At 43.9% G+C, this 19423-nt stretch overlaps 1 protein-coding gene across 9 annotated transcripts in view; it reads left to right on the forward strand.

Annotated features, from left to right (window-relative positions):
* LOC141085029 (CMP-N-acetylneuraminate-beta-galactosamide-alpha-2,3-sialyltransferase 4-like) overlaps nt 1-19423 on the forward strand; it is a 165444-nt gene that overhangs the window by 121923 nt on the left and 24098 nt on the right. Inside the window, exon 1 of one of the 9 annotated variants that reach the window (XM_073569960.1) lies at nt 4378-4636. The exons of 5 other annotated variants lie outside the window; for them this stretch is intronic. In XM_073569960.1, coding sequence (XP_073426061.1) covers nt 4595-4636 — 42 coding nt within the window. In that variant the 5' untranslated portion in view covers nt 4378-4594. Of the gene's footprint in view, nt 1-4377; nt 4637-19059; nt 19266-19423 lie in introns of those variants that run through there. 3 more of the 9 variants (XM_073569967.1, XM_073569968.1, XM_073569961.1) reach the window with 3 other exon arrangements.

The raw sequence follows: 19423 nt of genomic DNA on the forward strand, positions 1-19423 counted from the left end.
ACTATTCCCATCATTCACTCCACCAATACTACCATCATTTGCGGCACCACAACTCACATTATTCACTCCTCCACAACACCCATCATTCACCCCATTACCATTGTTCTGTGCACCTTCCACAGTCACATCCATTCCTTCCTCCCTTGTGTCTGGAGTCTCTGCAATCACACCTGCTGGACCGGGGGGAGGAGTACAGAACCACATCCGCTTTAATTGGTTCATTGCTGACTTTGTGCTGTGCTTTTGGAGCACCATGCCCCTTATTGTCCTTGCAGAATGTTTGTCAGCCGCCTGCCCTGTAGCCACAGACTTTTGGGGATTAGTGTCTTTTTTTCCCGCCGGGGCACACTACCCCCCTGTCGCCACAGTGCGCACAGTATTGTCGCCAATTATAGTTCTCCCTTGCTTTTCTGCAGGACTCCCCTGACGCGCGCCTCTTCTCCTCTGTTGAGGCGCACTGCGCCCCTGTCACAACAGTGCTCCCCCTTTTGCCGCAACACGCTCAGCTGCAGTGAGCAGGGATGGAGTGTGCCCACACCGTCCCCCTTTCGCAACGGCATGAACATCCCCCCCTTTCTCCTCGGCCCCGGTGATAACCGGTTTAGCCGCAGTAGGCAGGGAGGGAAACTCCACGGGGTCCCCTATGTCCGGCGCCGTGAGTACCTCCACAGCATCGCCCCCTGCACTGTTCCCCGCACAGATGGCAGCATCGCCGGACATCCTCCTCCTCTCCCCACCCTGTCCATGCCCTGGACCCACTGCAGAGCCCGTTCCTTTAGGTTTGGTGGGGTTTACACAGGTGGTAGTAGGTGTAACATCAGACATTGGTGCATATTTGTAACTCATAGAATCATAGAATCGTAGAGTTGGAAGGGACCTCCTGGGCCATCTGGTCCAACCCCCTGCTCAAAGCAGAATTCGCTAAATCATCCCAGTCAGATGTCTGTCCAGCCTCTGTTTGAAGACTTCCATTGAAGGAGAACTCACCACTTCTTGTGGCAGCCTGTTCCACTCATTGATCACTCTAACTGTCAAAAAGTTTTTTCTAATATCTAATCTGTGTCTCCTCCCATTCAGTTTCATCTCCTCCCGTGCAGCTTCCTTCATCTTTCTCTTTTTCTTTGTCTCCTCCGCTGGCTCGTCCTCACCAAAGGAAAATCTGGTCAGGTGCACAGGAGACTCCAGCTCTCAGATATTTCTCAGCAGACCGCACTCCTCCTCTTCCTCCACTGACACTCCAGCCTGTGTTGCTGGAGTCGTCTGCCGTGTCGGGAGGGCGATTCCCTGTTGTTGGCTTTGCCCCTGACTCTCCTGGCTCATTCCAGCACATGGGACTCCAGCCATGACGATGTCGTCGTCCTCCTCCTCAATTAGGACGCCGGCTGGCGGTTCTCCCGAGGTATTTAACCCCTTCATTTCTGAGAACCGCCGCTGGTTCTTAAACTTTTCCAGGAAGGGACCTGCACTTTTCTCAAACTCCTCCCTGAGGTCCACTAACCGGACCACCTCATCTCTGAGGGCTTTAAACCTCTGGGAGGTCGCGGGTCTTTCCTTGTTGGAGGCACTGGTGTTCAGGATCCAGGCCTCCTGCAGCTGCTCCTACAGCCCAGTCAGTGCTTTGCCGGCGTTCTCATACTCTCGCAACATGGTGACCACTCGGGAGGAGAAGGAACTCGTGGACTGGCTGGATGTCATCTCCCCACAGGATGTTGCTGGGCTCTTCTTCCTGGTGCCTGGGGTGCCCCTGTCTCCCTCTCTGGGCGGACGATGAGCCGTCTCGGGGTTGGAGTAGTTGGGTACAGTCTTTCTCATCCGTCCAGATCTCTTCACACCCTCCTGGGCCGGTTGCTGCTGCTGCTCTCTGTTGTAGTTATCTCCCTGGTTTTCAGGATTTTCCTTGCTCTGGTGTTTTGCTTTCAGTATACTATGTAGTCCTGATCTAACCACAAAAATAACCTTAGTGTGATCTGCTGCTGCCTGTAGTTCTATAATGATGTAGCACTCTCAGCTCTGCAACAATAATGTGTAATTTGTGGCATTACATAGGACTGCAGGGAACATTATCGCTGTTATATATTTTTCGTGTGAACATTACCATGGAAATTGTGCACAATGTAGAGCGATCAGACATGGACATGGTTTGCGGTGCTATGACAGATGTGTACAGTATAGCAGCAGTAGGTAATGTTGTGATTTAACCTCTCGCCCACGTGGCACACTGTTGGGTCAGTCTCCCCGCACTGTTGTGTCAGTTTCCTCTCACTGTTGTGTCAGTCTCCCCTCACTGTTTGGTCAGTCTTCTCGCACTGCTGGGTCAGTCTCCCCACACTGTTGGGTCAGTCTCTTCGCACTGTTGGGTCAGTCTCCCCACTCAGTTTTAGGTGAATCCTGGGGATTGTCCTGCTGTTTCTTCCTCTTTTTCTGTCTCATCATGATGAGACTATGCTGCAATGCAGGTGATCAGTGACAATCACAGTCTCTTCCGTCATCTCCACAACACAATGGATGACTTCAGTCCATAACTGTGCAGTTGAGCAATGCCAGGAAGACTTTTCAGAGATGTATATTTGGTGCAGAAAAATCTGCAAAGCTGTGGACTGAGCTGCAGATTTATCGTGGATTTCACTCAGTTCACTACAAAAGGAGAAATCCGCCCTGAAATCCACTCAAAGAATATTCACATCGCAGACTTTAAAATCCAAACTTCATGGCAATATCTGCTTAAAAAAATTTCAACAGATGAGATCTGTTGCTGTGATTTGTACTGCTGAGGCTCTGGACAGAATCAGTCTCCTTGCTCTTCTGGAAGCTGACAGCATGTCCCTGGAACCAGGGCCGCCATCAGGGCATTACTGCCCTGACTGGCATATGGGGCCCGGCGGGCAGAGGGGGCCCGCATCGGGCCCGTTCTCCTCTGCTCACCGGGCCCCTACCGGCAGGTAAACCGGGCCCTGGCTAGCGGTGCTGCGGGCGGCAGCTAAACGCTATTGACACGCGGGCCCGGCGGCCCGCACGTCAATAGTTAACAGCTGCCAGCCAATCGGAGGCTGGCAGCTGACGTCAGCCGCAGCGCACACCTCGCCGGCTTCTGACGTCAGTGTCAGTCGCTGGCTAGAGCGCGCTGCAGCGTGGAGGGACTGAGCCTCGCCCGCCGCTGGAGCTCGGCCAGGTAAGGAGAGCTTTTTTTTTTTTGACAGCGGTGATCCGGGGGGCCCTGGGGGCAGAGTGCTGGACTGGGGCAGAATGCTGAACATCTGGCAGAATGCTGGACTGTGGCAGAATGCTGAATATGGGGCAGAATACTGGACTGGGGCAGAATGCTGGACATGGGCAAAATACTGGACATGGAGCAGAATACTGGACATGAGGCAGAATGCTGAACATGGGGCAGAATGTGCACTGGGGCAGAATGCTGGACATGGGACAGAATGCTAGACGTGGGGGCAGAATGCTGGACATAGGGCAGAATGCTGAACATGGGGCAAAATGCTGGACTGGGGCAGAATGCTGGACATGGGGCAGAATGCTGGACATGGGGCAGAATGCTGGAGACTGGGGCAGAATGCTGGAGACTGGGGCAGAATGGTGGACATGGGGCAGAATGCTGGACATGGGGCAGAATGCTGAACATGGGGGAAAATGCTGAACATGGGGCAGAATGCTGAACATGGGGCAGAATGCTAGACTGGGGCAGAATGCTGAATATGGGGCAGAATGCTGGACTGGGGCAGAATGCTGAACATGGGGCAGAATGCTGAACATGGGGCAAAATGCTGGACATGGGGCAGAATGCTGAACATGGGGCAGAATGCTGGACATGGGGCAGAATGCTGGAGACTGGGGCAGAATGCTGGAGACTGGGGCAGAATGCTGGAGACTGGGGCAGAATGCTGGATATGGGGCAAAATGCTGAACATGGGGCAGAATGCTGGACTGGGGCAGAATGCTGGACATGGGGCAGAATGCTGGAGACTGGATCAGAATGCTGGACTGGGGCAGAATGCTGAACATGGGGCAGAATGCTGGATATGGGGCAAAATGCTGGACTGGGGCAGAATGCTGAACATGGGGCAGAATGCTGGACTGGTGCAGAATGCTGAACATGGGGCAGAATGCTGAGCATGGGGCAGAATGCTGGACATGGGGGCAGAATGCTGGAGACTGGGGCAGAATGGAGATACGGGGCATGATTGGAGACAGGTCGCACAGGATCATGGGGCAGGATGGATACGATGGAGATAATATGGGGGCAGAAAGGATTCTCATGAGGGCGGGATGGGAGAACATATGGCTAAAGCCAGGAATGAGACACACGGGGGTCAGGATGGGGGATATTATTACCATAGGGGCTAATTAAGTGATATTATTACTGCAGTGATGTATTTAATTTTTTGAGGATACTGTTTTAAATCGGGGGGCGGTTCTGTTACTGTGCAGAGCGACACTATGTTGCCTTTTTTTCTTCATGTGGTGTAATGTAGAAATTGGGAAAAAATAAGTAAAGTGTTCTGCAAGCGGAGCTCTAGATAACTGTGTTTTTTCCTACAGAGACGAGTCCTGGCTGGAAGACGTGATGGTGATCTGTGCTGGATGAATGAAAAGCAAGGATGAAGGAGTTCACCTAGAGACGTCACTGGTGAATTAGTGTGTTACCTGTACACTGACACTATACATTGTATACTATATATAGAGAGGTCCTGTGTATAATATCACCAGTGATCACTGTGTTACCTGTACATTATATACAGAGGTCCTGTGTATAATGGCATTGATCACTATATTACCTGTAATGATCAGTATTGTAGTAGTCAGTCACCTTGTGGTGGTAATATGTGGTCTGGGCATGGTGCGGTGGTATTTGTCCCTTGTGTGTGCTATTATTTGGTCACTTTGTGGTGGTAATATGTGGTCTGGTCATGGTGCGGTGATATTTGTTCCTTGTATGTGATATTATTCGGTCACTATGGTAGTAATATGTGGTCTGGACATGGTGTAGCGGTATTTGGTCCTTGTATGTGATATTATTGGTCATTTTAAAAATTGAAAAATAAATAAAAATATACCTAAAGTACTGCATATTTTAACAAATATTCAATAGGTTACAGTAGAGTAGAGCCCGGCCAAAAGTGTCTACCCTTTTATGGTGGAAGCTTAAAAAAATCTTTTGTCCAAAGCAAAAGCTGCTGGCTATATGTGTGATCTGGTGATGGGAACTGTTAATGTGTGATAGGTGAGAAGTGGAGTTTTTCCAAGAGAGAGCAGTGGGACTGTGGACAGTTTGAGGGCTGGAGGCGGGGCTGGGTGGAGCCTGGGCGGAGTCTCATGGGGGCCATGAAAATTTTGCCAGTATGGGGCCCCGAAATTCCTAGTGGCAGCTCTGCCTGGAACACCCCCTCAGGGCTTTGGGTTACTCGATACTGGACCTGTGTCTTAAAGGGATGTGTCACGGCAGCAGGGACCCGGTACGAGGCCCTCAGTGTCCATGTAAAATAAGAGCTGATGAGGAATAAAGTCTATGTGTAGATAAGTTTGTGACTCCACCTGTGGTATCTGGTCAGAGGTGACCAGCACTGCAGTGCAGATCCTCTGGGACTGATGGTGGGATGCAGCGGAGTTGGAATAGCTCTCCACAGGCAGAGCTTTTGTCCCAGGGCAGTGGTGTTTGGTGATGGTAGATGTAGCAGAGCTGTGTAGGTTCGCAGGAGGAATTAGAGGACACAATTGGGTGCAGTTCCAAAGTTTTACTCACAGTTCACTTACATGCATGTGCCCAATTGGTGCTGCGTCCTCAAGGTCAGGGGTCCAGCAAACTCCCAGGTAGATGGAAAAACACCCTTCCAGGACTCCCTTCAGTGTGTGCCTTTCCTGGCTGTCTCACTGTGCTGATTTCCTCCCTCCTGTCCAGCACCTTCACAAGCAGTGTCCCAAGCCAGCAGACTCGGATCTTGTCGGGAATAACCTCTAGGTCCCTGGATCCTATGTGTGTGCCTTTTCAGCAAATGATTGTGGATTTGGCTGCAGCACTTGCAATGCTCGTAGACTCTGGTTGATCTAGCTGAGTCCGTTGTTTACTCCACTAGTTATAGGGCCAGTCCCTATACTGCGACCTGATCCCTCCACCCAACGTTAGTAGGCATGGAACGAGCCCCACAGGCAGTATGGTCGCTGCCCGTGCCTCTTGGATCCCTTCCCTCTTCAGGGAGCTTTCTTCTGTCTCTTTCCTTCTCTGCAGCTCCTCCTAATAGGGAGCTGCTCCACACTTCTACTAGCTTCACCCACCTCTCAACACCCTTTACCACCCAGACAGGGTTGAGATTCTCCTCCTGTAGGGTACATCCAGATGCCCTGCTGCTATAGGGTGTGTGTGTTGGGTGCAGGTGTTAGAGTCCTGTCAGGTGCTCCCACCTTACCTGGGGAGTAAGACACCACACCTCTGGGTGAGGTGCAGAACCTCTGAGGCGACTGGACTTCCCTGGAGCGCCACATCCCCTTCTTGTGTGTCCTCCAGCACTCGGCTTATTAGGAAGAGGGGACTGAGCATGTGTGCCCTCCAGCACTTGGCTCATTGGGTGGAGGTGACTGAGTGTGTCCTCCAGCACTCGGCTCATTAGGTGGTGACTGAGCATGTGTGCCCTCCAGCACCTGGATCATTAGGTAGATAAGGACTGAGCATGTGTGTCCTCAGGCACTCGGTTCAGCAGATGGCTGTAACTGAGAATGTGTGTCCTCCAGCACTTGGATCATTAGGTAGAGGGGACTGAGCATGTGTGTCCTCCAGCACTTGGACATGCTTAATCACCTCCACCTAATGATCAATCTTCCATCACTCGGCTCAGTCTGCAAACATTGAAGGCATTACACTAGCCCGTGCACATAGAAAACTTTTAGTTCTTAATGCCCATTTCTATCAGTGTGTATGAGTCCATCTGCCAGTGAGAAGGCGACCTCTATTACATGATACCCTACACTGAACTGACCCCCCATCCCGTTGTGCCTAGCCCTCTTTCATTATCCATTACCTTTGCCCTGTGATCTCCTGAATTTATGACTTGTTCTTGTGAATGCCATTTTCCAGGGAAGATTAGTTTACAGAATCAACAACTGTTGTGTAAAAAAGTTGGAACAAGACCTTCACTTTAACACAATCGATTTAAGTTTATCCTGGATGCAACAAGCAATTATCTTGATGCACGACAAAATAAATCCTAATACAGCAATATAATAAAGTCCTGGGCCGCCTGGTCACTCACTGACCTCAGGGTGCTGTCTTCATATTCGCACTAATACCCGTGAGCTGCTGCCGATTTGCACTCAAATTTACAATTTATGTCCTAAAAGACACACAATTTGTTGCTCTACTCAGGGGTTGGCCTTCAAAATAAGCCCCAGCCACTAATGATGGACGAACCCCTGGATGTTCAGGTTTGGTGGGTTTGGACGAACATTTAAAAAGAAGTTTGGTTTGGGTACCAGAACAGTATGGGATGAATGGGATGCTCGAACATCTGTTGTTTGCCATGCTGTCAACTGCATGACAGCGCAGCAAACACTGCCTTTGATCAGCGGTGACATTATTATCGGCGGTCAGAGAACTGCGGTTCCCACACTGTCAGATGACAGCGTGAGCCCGCAGCTGTGGCCGTTGGTAAAAAGTTTACCTCCAGACACAGAGGCATATGCTGATGAAAGAGTACTACTCCCATCAGCCTACATAAGTAACTACTAAAAAAGCACATAGTAAAAAAAAATATAATTCATAAACTTTATTTGTATGCCCTGTTATATATTTAAAATATATATAATCATAGGCAAAGTTGTATAGAGCAGGGACTCAGGTAAAAAAAGTATAGGTATCACATGTAGTATTAGGGCAGGGAGAGTATATAAATCAATACGTAAACCTATAAAGTGCAGGTGCTTCAATAATCCTAAACATCAGGTGTATGATGAATGCAAGACAGAATAAAGTAACACATAAAGGCTATATATAGGTAATCCATCTATGCTCCCAATGGCTTCAAAATTAGATGGCCCAAATATGAAGCTGCATCACTACACACACACGTTGATGATCTCTTACCCTTTGTTACCCTGCATGTGGTACACTGCCAGCAGCCCCAAAACGCATTTTGTGTTGGCTTCCTCAGGCGGCTGTCAAGTGGAGTTCATAATTGTGGGATTGCTGTCACCTGTATTTTCAGGTGACATCAAGCCCATGGCTTAGTAATGGAGGGGCGTCTCTGAGACACCCATCCATTACTAATCCTGTAGTTTAGATTGTAATTTAAGACACAGTCAGAATAAAGCCCTTTTATTTAAAATAAAAATACATTTTTTTACAAATGTATTTAAAAATAACAGTTATACTCACCTAACGCCCATTCCATTGAAGCCCTTGTCTCCTATAAAAATATAAAATAGAAACCAACAATATCACTTACCTGTCTGACATACTGTCCCATGTCGTAATCCATGTCTGCAATAACTGGTTTTCAACCTGGACAGTGACTATATGTGACCATTCAGGCTGAAAACCATGGGATAATGAGTTGCTCAACCAGTGGAAAGTCATCAAGTTACCGCAAGTGTTTTTCCTCATTGTGCTAGCAGTGATCTCACTGAGGTCACCGCAGTTCATCGGCCCAGTTCACAATGAACTGAGATAGGAACGCAACCTCAGTAACCTACAGTAACCTTGATGACGTCACCAGTAGTCACTGACACCGTGCTCGCAGATCATTCATCAGTGGTTATCAGCCTGGACAGGCGCATATAGGCATCATCCAGGTTGAAAATAATTATTGCAGACATGGATTACAGCATGAATTAAGGTAAGTCGGACAGGTGAGGGATAATGTTGTTTTTTTTACAGTAGATCATGGCTTCAATGGAATGGGTGTAAGGTAAGTATAACTGTGTTTGTTATTTTAAAATACATTTCAACAATCTATTTTTATTTCAAATAAAGGATTTTATTCTGGGTGTTTTTTACCGACCATATGACTTATAGATTCCTTTCCATTACTAACTGCTGAGCTTAATGTCCCCTGAAAATGCAAAGGTCACATCAAACTGCACAAATATGAACCCCACTTGCCACTGCCACAGGGCAAGTGGAAAGATTGGGCAAAGCACCAGAATTGGCGCATCTAATAGATGCGCCTTTTTTTGGGTGGCTGTTATTTTTTATCTGGGGAGGACCAATATTCATGACCCCTTACCAGTCTGAGAAACCCCGCCCCAGCTGTCTGCTTTAGGTTGACTGCTTGTTAAAAATAGGGGAGGCCCACACCATTTTTTAAAATAATTTATTTAAATTATTAAAAAAAAAGGCATGGGTTCCCCTCTATTCTTGCTAATCAACCATGATAAAGCTGACAGCTGAGGGTAATGACTGGCGGTAATGATCTTACTGCTGATCAGAGACGCCGGTGTTTCTCTGATTGTCATGCAGATGACAGCATAGGAAACACCTGGTGTTAGGGGGACCGAGCCCAAAGAGTAACACCTACTTCCTGGAGAAGTCCGTGTTTGGGGTCCGTGCCTGAACAGTAGGTGTTCAGTACGGATCCTGAACTTTACTGTTCGGGGGTCGCCCATCACTACCAGTCATATAAAAAAAATTGGAAAGTGCAATAAAAATCAGGAAACTGAAACAAATGAATTTACACATTTGGCATCCAGCACAATTTGCTACTTTTTGTGCTACAAAACTGCCAATATGTTTCCTCTTTTTTGAAGTAACTTGCCTGAGCAAACCCACATCCTGAATGTCCTCCATCTTTCAATGACCTGACGTTCAAAGCCTCTGCTCCGTGGGCTCGCTGTATTTATGCCATTTACCTGTATTTATGAGCTAGTTCTTTTATGCTTTTTTTCCCCCCTCTTTGATGTTAACGTTTTATTTTAAAAAATCACCAACAATATGGAAAATATAGCTCTAAGGGCTCGTACTCACTGGAGAGAAAATCGGACGAGTGCAATCCGATTAAAAATCAACCATTTCGGATGGGAAAAAAATCGCAATTGAATGTTAGTCAATGGGTGACATCACACTTGTGATTTTTTTTCCCATCCGAAATCGGACTGAGAAACAAATCGCAGCATGCTGCGATTTGCTGCGATTTTCGCTTGAAAATTGCCAATGCAAGTCAATGGATGCGATTAAAAAGCGTACTAAAAATGGACCATCCTTTTTCCATCCATTTTAAGCGGATACATTGCCATTCTGTGTCATATAACACTGTAAATGGTCCTGTAAATGACTGTAGAAAAATAGTTGCCTAGAAAAAAAAACGCATGGCATACGGATGAAAAATGGATGTAAAACGGATGGTGCGATTAAAAATCGCATACAAAACGCATGACAATTGCATAGTTTTGGTCTGTTTTTTTCAGTCCAGAAAACGGACCAATTTTTTACTCGCAAATGGGTATGAGCCCTAAGACAGAAAACCTCCAGATCTGGAGGTCTCTCAGAAGATGAATCCTGGAAGAATTTAATCTGTTTCTTTGGATCTAATCTGATATCACAAATTTCTACCAAGAAAAGAAAATCTGCAAATTTACACTGAAATATTTTTTTTTTTGCTTTAAAAAACTGTTTTATTCCATAGAATTTTATAGTTGTCATTTACATAAGCCAGAAATGTCCTAAAGTTACAAGTTAAACAATTTCACAATCATCAAGTGACAAGACCATTTCATCACAACGGCAGCAGCAGCAGCAGCAGCAGCGTTTCCTTATCAGATTTGTCATTGTTCCCAGAAAATTTTATTGTAATTGTTCACAGGAACTAGAGATGAAAGTCCACAAAATATTATCTTCTGGATGTGGCAATATATCCAGTGCAATGGATCTAATGTCTGAGACAGTCAAATGTGACGGGTGAAGTATTATAGTTTTATTCCCAGCTTCATGGATGGATATTGTCAGATTGTTCTTGCAAAAAAAGCACTTTTTAAATTTTCTGCTTAATTAAAATGTTTAGCCGTTCTTGAGCTATTAACTCCTTCATGACCGGAGCTTTTTTTGGTTTTGCATTTTCATTTTTCCCTCCCCTTCTTTCCAGAGCTGTAACTTTTTAATTTTTCCGTCAATATGGCAATGTGAAGGCTTATTTTTTGCTGGACGAGTTGTACTTTTGAAAGATATCATTGGTTTCACCATGTCCTGTAACAGAAAACGGGAAAAAAATTCCAAGTGCGGTGAAATTGCAAAAAAAAGTGAAATCCTACACTTGTTTTTTGTTTGGCTTTTTTACTAGCTTCGCGAAATTCTAAAGCTGACCTGCCATTATGATTCTCCAGTTCATTATGAGTTCATAGACACCAAACATGTCAAGGTTCTTTTTTTATCTCAGTGGTCAAAAAAAATTCCAAAGTTTCCTAAAAAAAAATAAATAAATAAATTGCACCATGTTCCGAGACTCATAGCGTCTCCATTTTTCGTGATCTAGGGTTGACTGAGGGTTTACTTTTTGCACACCGAGCTGACGTTTTTAATGTCACCATTTTTGTGCACATACGATCTTTTGATCACCCGTTATTGCATTTTAATTCAATGTCGTGGAACCAAAAAACGTAATTCTGGCGTTTTATTTTTTTCTCGCTGCGCCGTTTAGCAATCAGGTTAATCCTTTTTTTTTATTGATCGATCGGGCGATTCTGAATGTGGCTATACCAAATATTTGTATGTTTGATTTTATTTGTATTGTTTTATTTTAAATGTGGCGAAAGGGGGGTGAGTTAAACTTTTATGTTTTTTTTAAAAAAATTTCATATTTTTAAAAACATACAATATATATATTTTTTTTTACTTTTGGCATGCTTCTGCCACAACTTGATCAGCTCTGCTACATAGAGGCGATGCTCAGATCGCCTCTATGTAGCAGAATAACTAACTGCATTGCTATGAGCTCCGACCACAGGGTGGCGCTCACAGCAATCCGGCATCAACAACCATAGCGGTCTCAAGGAGACCTCTGCTTGTCATGTCGACACACCGGTGACCCGCGATCACATGACATGGGTCACCGGTGAGCGCATTTCCGTCCAGATGTCCAGAAGCACTTGTTAAATGCCGCTGTCAGAGTTTGACAGTGGCATTTAACTAGTTAATAGCTGCAGCTATTGCGGGCACATGTCAGCTGTTCAAAACAGCTGATATGTCCCAGCTTTGAGGTGGGCTCACCGCCAGAGCCCACGTCAAAGTGGGGGATACTGCCATCAGACGTACTATCCCGTCCGATGGCAGTAAGGGGTTAATACTGTTATTTTTGTTACAGCTCGTTGCCTTGGAAACCGACCACTACCAGAAAGCAGAACATGTTCGCTCATAAGCTCTTTTGTATTTAGCTTGAAAGCACTGTTTTAAAGTTGAGCAGGATCATTGGAGCTGCAGCTACCTTCTAATCTACCCATCTTTACGATATTGCTTACACACTAGACAGCATCAATTGTCAGTCTACTGGCAACGAGCTGTAAATAAAAGAACAACATTAATAGCTCGAGAACGGCTGGACATTTACATAAGCAGTAAATTGTAAAAGTGCTTGTTCTTGCAACAGTATTCATCTATATAAACAGTTTTATCATTTAAAATTTTGTATAGATGTGGCAGTATTATAGTAGTTATATTCTTGTACTTTAAATCATAATGACACCCCAAAACATCCAAATGACTCTGATCAAAAATTTGCATACCCCATTTCTTAATACCATGTATTGCACCCTCTAACATCAATGACAGCTTGAATTATTTTGTGGTAGTGGTGGATGAGGTTCTTTATATTCTCAGATGTTAAAGCTGCCCACTCTTCTTGGCAAAAACCTCCAGTTCCTGTAAATACCTGGGCTGTCTAGCATGAACAGCACACTTGAGATCTCCCCAGAGTGGCTCAATGATAATGAGGTCAGGAGACTGAGATGGCCAATCCACAACCTTAACATTGTTCTGCTGTAGCCCATGACAGGTCGACTTGGCCTTGTGTTTTGGATCATTGTCATGTTAGAACATCCAATTACGTCCCATTATACTCAGCTTCCGGGCTGATGATTGCAAATTTGCTTCCAGTATTTGCTGATAACGTTCTGCATTCATCTTTCCTTAAACTTTGACCAAGTTTCCTGTGCCTTTGTAGCTGACACATCCCCAAAACATCAGCGACCCACCTCTGTGCTTTACAGTAGGAATGGTGTTCCTTTCAGCATAGGCCTTGCTGACCTCTCTCCAAAAGTAACCTTTATGGTTGTGACCAAAAAGTTCAATTTTGGTCTCATCACTCCAAATTGCCTTGTTCCAGAAGTTTTGAGGCTTGCCTCTGTGCTGTGTTGCATATTGTAGGCGAGATACTTTGTGGTGTTTGCATAGCAATGGTTTTTTTCTGGCGACTCGACCATGCAGCTCATTTTTCTTCAAGTGCCTCCTTATTGTGCATCTAGAAACAGCCACACCGCTAGTTTTCAGAGAGTCCAGTATTTCAGCTTATGTTATTTGTGGGTTTTTCTTTGCATCCCGAACAATTTTCCTGGCAGTTGTGGATAGAATCTTTGTTGGTCTACCTGACCGTAGTTTTGTTTTTACAGAGCCCTTGATTTTGCATTTAAAATCACAGTTTGAACGCTGCTAACTGGCATTATCAATTCCTTGGATATCTTTTTGTATCCCTTTCCTGTTTTATACAGTTCAACTACCTTTTCCCGTAGATTCGTTGATAATTCTTTTGCTTTCCCCATGACACACAATTCAGAAATATCAGTGACTGGGTGAAAGATGCAAGAGTCTGTCTGGATCCCAGAAACTCACTCAGCTTTTATGCACACACACTGATTACAAGCAAACAGGTAAGGCCGGTTTCACACTAGCGCATTTTCAGCGCGCGCACGGCCGGGGGTAGCTCCGCCCCCGATCCGGCTCTCTGCCCGGCGTGCCCGCCCCTTCCTTGTAGCGCCGCCTCCTAGCGGACAGCGGCGCCTGCGATCGGCGCACCCTATCTTTAGCATAGGGTGCGCCGATCGTGCGCAGGCCGTGCGCTAGTTGCGCTTTGACCTGCGCTGCGCACTTTTGACGGTGCGCCGTGCGCGCCAAAATCCGAAAAGTTTGATTTTGGCGCGCACGGCGCACCGTCAAAAGTGCGCAGCGCAGGTCAAAGCGCAACTAGCGCACGGCCTGCGCACGATCGGCGCACCCTATGCTAAAGATAGGGTGCGCCGATCGCAGGCGCCGCTGTCCGCTAGGAGGCGGCGCTACAAGGAAGGGGCGGGCACGCCGGGCAGAGAGCCGGATCGGGGGCGGAGCTACCCCCGGCCGTGCGCGCGCTGAAAATGCGCTAGTGTGAAACCGGCCTTACAGGTGAGGATGTTATCTTTAGTAGCCTTTCAAACCCACTTGTGTCAGCTTCTGTGCATGTTATTACCAAAATCACCAGGGCATGTAAACTTTTGATCAGGGTCATTTGGATGTTTTGGGTTGTCGATTAAAAAGAGAAAGCACAGTAGTTTAACAATAAATGGCTTCAACCAACCACTAACCATGAGTGGAGAAAAAGTTTTGGTGCTATCATTCATACTCATACTGAAAAAAGGCCAAGAAAGCCAACATTCTGCTGGGATATGTAAACTTTTGAGCACAACTGTATAGTCTTGTATATAGGAGCAGTATTATAGAAGTTATATTCTTCTACATAGCAAGCAGTATCATAGTAGTTATATTCTTTTACATAGAGGCAGTATTATAGTAGTTATATTCTTTTACATAGGGGCAGTATTATAGTAGTTATATTCTTGTACATAGGAGCATTATTATAGTAGTTATATTCTTGTACATAGGAGCACTATTATAGTAGTTATATTCTTGTACATAGGAGCAGTATTATAGTAGTTATATTCTTGTACATAGGGGCAGTATTATAGAAGTTATATTCTTGTACATAGGGGCAGTATTATAGTAGTTATATTCTTGTACATAGGAGCACTATTATAGTAGTTATATTCTTGTACATATAATTATAGAAGGATAGGGAAAATGAAGGGAGGTCAGCTCACCAGTCTCGGTTGCGATCCATAATCCTCCTGCGCACGGAGTCACCTTGATCAGGGGTGTTGACTGAAGCAAAATAAAGGATGGAATCTCCAGCGCTGGACTTCAGTTAAAAATACATCATTTATTGTAAATTCTTAAAATCAAACAGAAAAAGTGTGGATAAGGACATACAGGCAGATGGGGTCTCTGGTGGTCTCCAACCAACGCGTTTCGACCTAGAGGGTCTTACTCATGGTTCACACTAGACCAATACTGACGACTACAAATAGTACAAAAACTAGTAAATCACAGGTGTTGGACAAAAGAATTAATGAAAATAGGGAGTATCCCTACCAGTTAACTCTTGCAAACACTCAGCCTAATGTGGAGCTGAAACAAAAACTAGTCGGAAAAACAGGAAAAAAAAAAAAAAAAAAAAAACCTAATAAAAAGATATCATAAGAATATAATAACAATCACAAAAATTATCAGAATAACCAGAATTGAATAGGACTAAGTAGAATGTAAATATACAGAAGAAAATATCAATCTAATTGCAATATTAAATCAAGTCGTTTGTTCAGACCTAATGGTACTCTTGTATTTAATTTAAAAATCCAAAATGATTCACGATTTAATAATTTTCTCCTGAAATCACCTCCCCTAGTAGATCTATAGACTTTCTCTATTGCTATAATTTTGAGGCTATCAGTTTTACCTCCATGAACAGTTTTACAATGATAAGAAACTGCTGAAATATTATAATTGCTACTAGTAGCTTCTGACAAGTGTTTCCTAATTCTCTTTTTAAGAGGTCCTATTGTGCAGCCTACATATTGTAGGTTACAAAAAACGCATTCAATAACATATATTACTCCTTCTGAATTACAATTTATGTGAGACTGAATACTCCCTATTTTCATTAATTCTTTTGTCCAACACCTGTGATTTACTAGTTTTTGTACTATTTGTAGTCGTCAGTATTGGTCTAGTGTGAACCATGAGTAAGACCCTCTAGGTCGAAACGCGTTGGTTGGAGACCACCAGAGACCCCATCTGCCTGTATGTCCTTATCCACACTTTTTGGATTTTTAAATTAAATACAAGAGTACCATTAGGTCTGAACAAACGACTTGATTTAATATTGCAATTAGATTGATATTTTCTTCTGTATATTTACATTCTACTTAGTCCTATTCAATTCTGGTTATTCTGATAATTTTTGTGATTGTTATTATATTCTTATGATATCTTTTTATTAGGTTTTTTTTTTTTTTTTTTTTTTTTTTTTTTTCCTGTTTTTCCGACTAGTTTTTGTTTCAGCTCCACATTAGGCTGAGTGTTTGCAAGAGTTAACTGGTAGGGATACTCCCTATTTTCATTAATTCTTTTGTCCAACACCTGTGATTTACTAGTTTTTGTACTATTTGTAGTCGTCAGTATTGGTCTAGTGTGAACCATGAGTAAGACCCTCTAGGTCGAAACGCGTTGGTTGGAGACCACCAGAGACCCCATCTGCCTGTATGTCCTTATCCACACTTTTTCTGTTTGATTTTAAGAATTTACAATAAATGATGTATTTTTAACTGAAGTCCAGCGCTGGAGATTCCATCCTTTATTCTTGTACATAGGAGCATTATTATAGTAGTTATATTCTTGTACATAGGGGGCAGTATTATAGTAGTTATATTCTTGTACATAGGGGCAGTATTATAGTAGTTATATTCTTGTACATAGGGGCAGTATTATAGCAGTTATATTCTTGCACATAGGAGCATTATTATAGTAGTTATATTCGTGTACATAGGGGCAGTATTATAGTAGTTATATTCTTGTACATAGGGGCAGTATTATAGTAGTTATATGATTTAGTGTTGTGTATGTTTTATACTTTATGGCTGAGCTGTGACCTTGGAAAAATTGATTTCCTTGTCATTCATTATGAGGTGGATAGTGTGATTGTTCTTCTGTGTGTTCAGTATCTCTGTGGTTAGTCTGCCAGCTCTTTTGTATGTGAAGAAGTGACATCCACTCCCAGAAGACAAATACTGGTGACATTTTTCCGGTAGTCTTCTGTTGCACTCGTGATTCTCTGCGTAGATTCCACATTGCAGGAGGACATTTCCCTTTATGTCCTTGAGCTTTACAAGACGACTTATGTTGTCATCAGTGCGATGACTTAGAATTTAAAGGACCTGTCATGAGTTATGTAAATAAAGCTGATGAATGTCAAAAGTTTTGCAACTTTCTATTACATTTAGTTTCAGTTACTCACCTTTTGAAGACCTGCTTCCTAGAATAGGGACCTTCTTTAGACTCGGAGGCAGAGCATTGGTTCTGATCACACAGCAGAGAGTTTGTTGCAGTGTATTCACCATGAACAGTCTATGTAAACTAAGTCCCTCAGCTGCCCACATCCCTCCTGTCCTGGATCCTGGTTATCTGCACTGATACATTGTAACGGAACGTACCAAAGATTCTGTATATTGGGTCACAACCATGTTTCGCACTGTGATTTACATGTCAACGCTACAGTGTCAACAAAATAAAATAGTGGAAAACCGCATCAATCTGTAAATTGCATGCTTTGCACATTAAAAACGTATAGAAATGCTCCTGTTTGTAATACAGAGAAAGTGCCACCAAAATTTATCCACCTTCTATTTTGTTTATATGTTCATTAGAAAAAATTCCTTATAGCGTGCTCCTTACTAATATTTTAAACTATACTTTACCACATAGTCTGCTTACAAGAAAGGTGCCTCAATATAGACACATAATGTAGCAGATTCCTTATAGCGTACTCCTTGTTAATAATTTAAACTGTACTTTACCATACTTCAACTACTTAGAAAGGTGCCTCAGTATAGACACATAATATGGTGAGAAGGCCAAACTATTTAATGAATTCCATATTTTGCACAAAGAAGACAAAAAGCACACTAAGGCAGTTCCCAATACTGCCATGTGCTTTGCACAATGCAAGGTCTCATTATGAGTGTAGACTGAAGCATATAGCAACGGCTGCAAATGCTGCCGTTACATTACACATAAAGCTACGCTATAACACGGCTCACGACCAGACATGCAAGTCACACTATAAATGTCTCATAAATGCATATTACCTGTTCCCAGCTCTTGCTACATAGATGCCAAATGGCCCGCTAAAGATCCTAAACCCCGACGCGCGTTTCGCTGTCAAAGCTTCCTCCCCCTATTATATTTTGTTGACACTGTAGCGTTAATCTGAAGCAATAATATGTGAATTACAACCTATTAGGCCATGCGGTTTGTTGCAATATTTATGAAAAAAGGAAGATTTTATTGGGAAGTACAAAAAATAAATTGAAAAAGGATAATTTATCTCTGCATAACAATTATATGGTGTGCTTTCAATAATATGAGATCACAGTGATGTTTTTGGTCTTATATTTATTTCTCTAAAATATTTTTTACAGACATTATAGAAAATATTCATGCACAATTTTGATATGCATTTAACAATATATGTCTCTTCTTTATGTTCCTTGAACTCATGTATACGCTAAATTCTGATCTTTTTATGGCATGAGGCACTTCATTTTATTTACATGTTGAAATAAAAATTGGAATTTTATTTAACGAGTGTTTCTATCACACTTTTTTGATCTAGATGTAGCGTATTGTCTACAGAGATCAGTATGTTTCATTGATATTCAAAGTATGGCCAATCCCTTGGCGAGGGAAATGGGTTTGGGTAGTGTGCTTAGCAATTATTTGGCTCTTGTATATTGTTTCTTTTTACATTGCATTATTTGGCTCTTGTATCACTTGTTTCTTTTTGCATTGCATTATTTGGCTCTTGTATCTCTTGTGTTCTCTGGCCTCTGTATAGTAAGAGATGGTACTACAGAGGGCACATCCTGCCGGGGGCCTGCCCTGCTTGGGTGTGGCTGCTGGTAAGTGCACCCTAGTTTTGGTGATGTCAGTATCACTGAGCAAGGTTACTTTTGCCTTGTGAGTGGTTCTTTTCCTTCCTGTTCATTCATGTCTGTACCATCTGTGGGAGTGGCTCCTCCGTGCTGTGGACTTCTCTTTCTTAATGATAGGAGACAACATTAGTCTTCTTGACACCTGCTGTAAGTAAACATCAGGTGGGTTGACTCCTGTCACGCGCGGCTCCGTCACTTGCTGCCACTCGGGTCTCGCTCTGCACTCGCCTTTGAGTTTGTGGCTGTGATCCTCCTGCTGAGTGAAGTCAATGGTAAGATGAGCCCTGGTATCATCCACTGTGGGTGCCAGGACTCAGGGATGGTCCCTGGTGTCGGTGCCACCTGTGAGTTTCTCTGCTGCCAGCAGGGTGTCCAGGACTCAGGGATGGTCCCTGGTGTCGGTGCCACCTGTGAGTGTTTCTCTGTTGCC

This window comes from Dendrobates tinctorius, unplaced genomic scaffold (genome assembly GCF_039654945.1).
Source record: "Dendrobates tinctorius isolate UK_male_01 unplaced genomic scaffold, ASM3965494v1 ptg000028l, whole genome shotgun sequence".
Taxonomy (NCBI): Eukaryota; Metazoa; Chordata; class Amphibia; order Anura; family Dendrobatidae; genus Dendrobates; species Dendrobates tinctorius.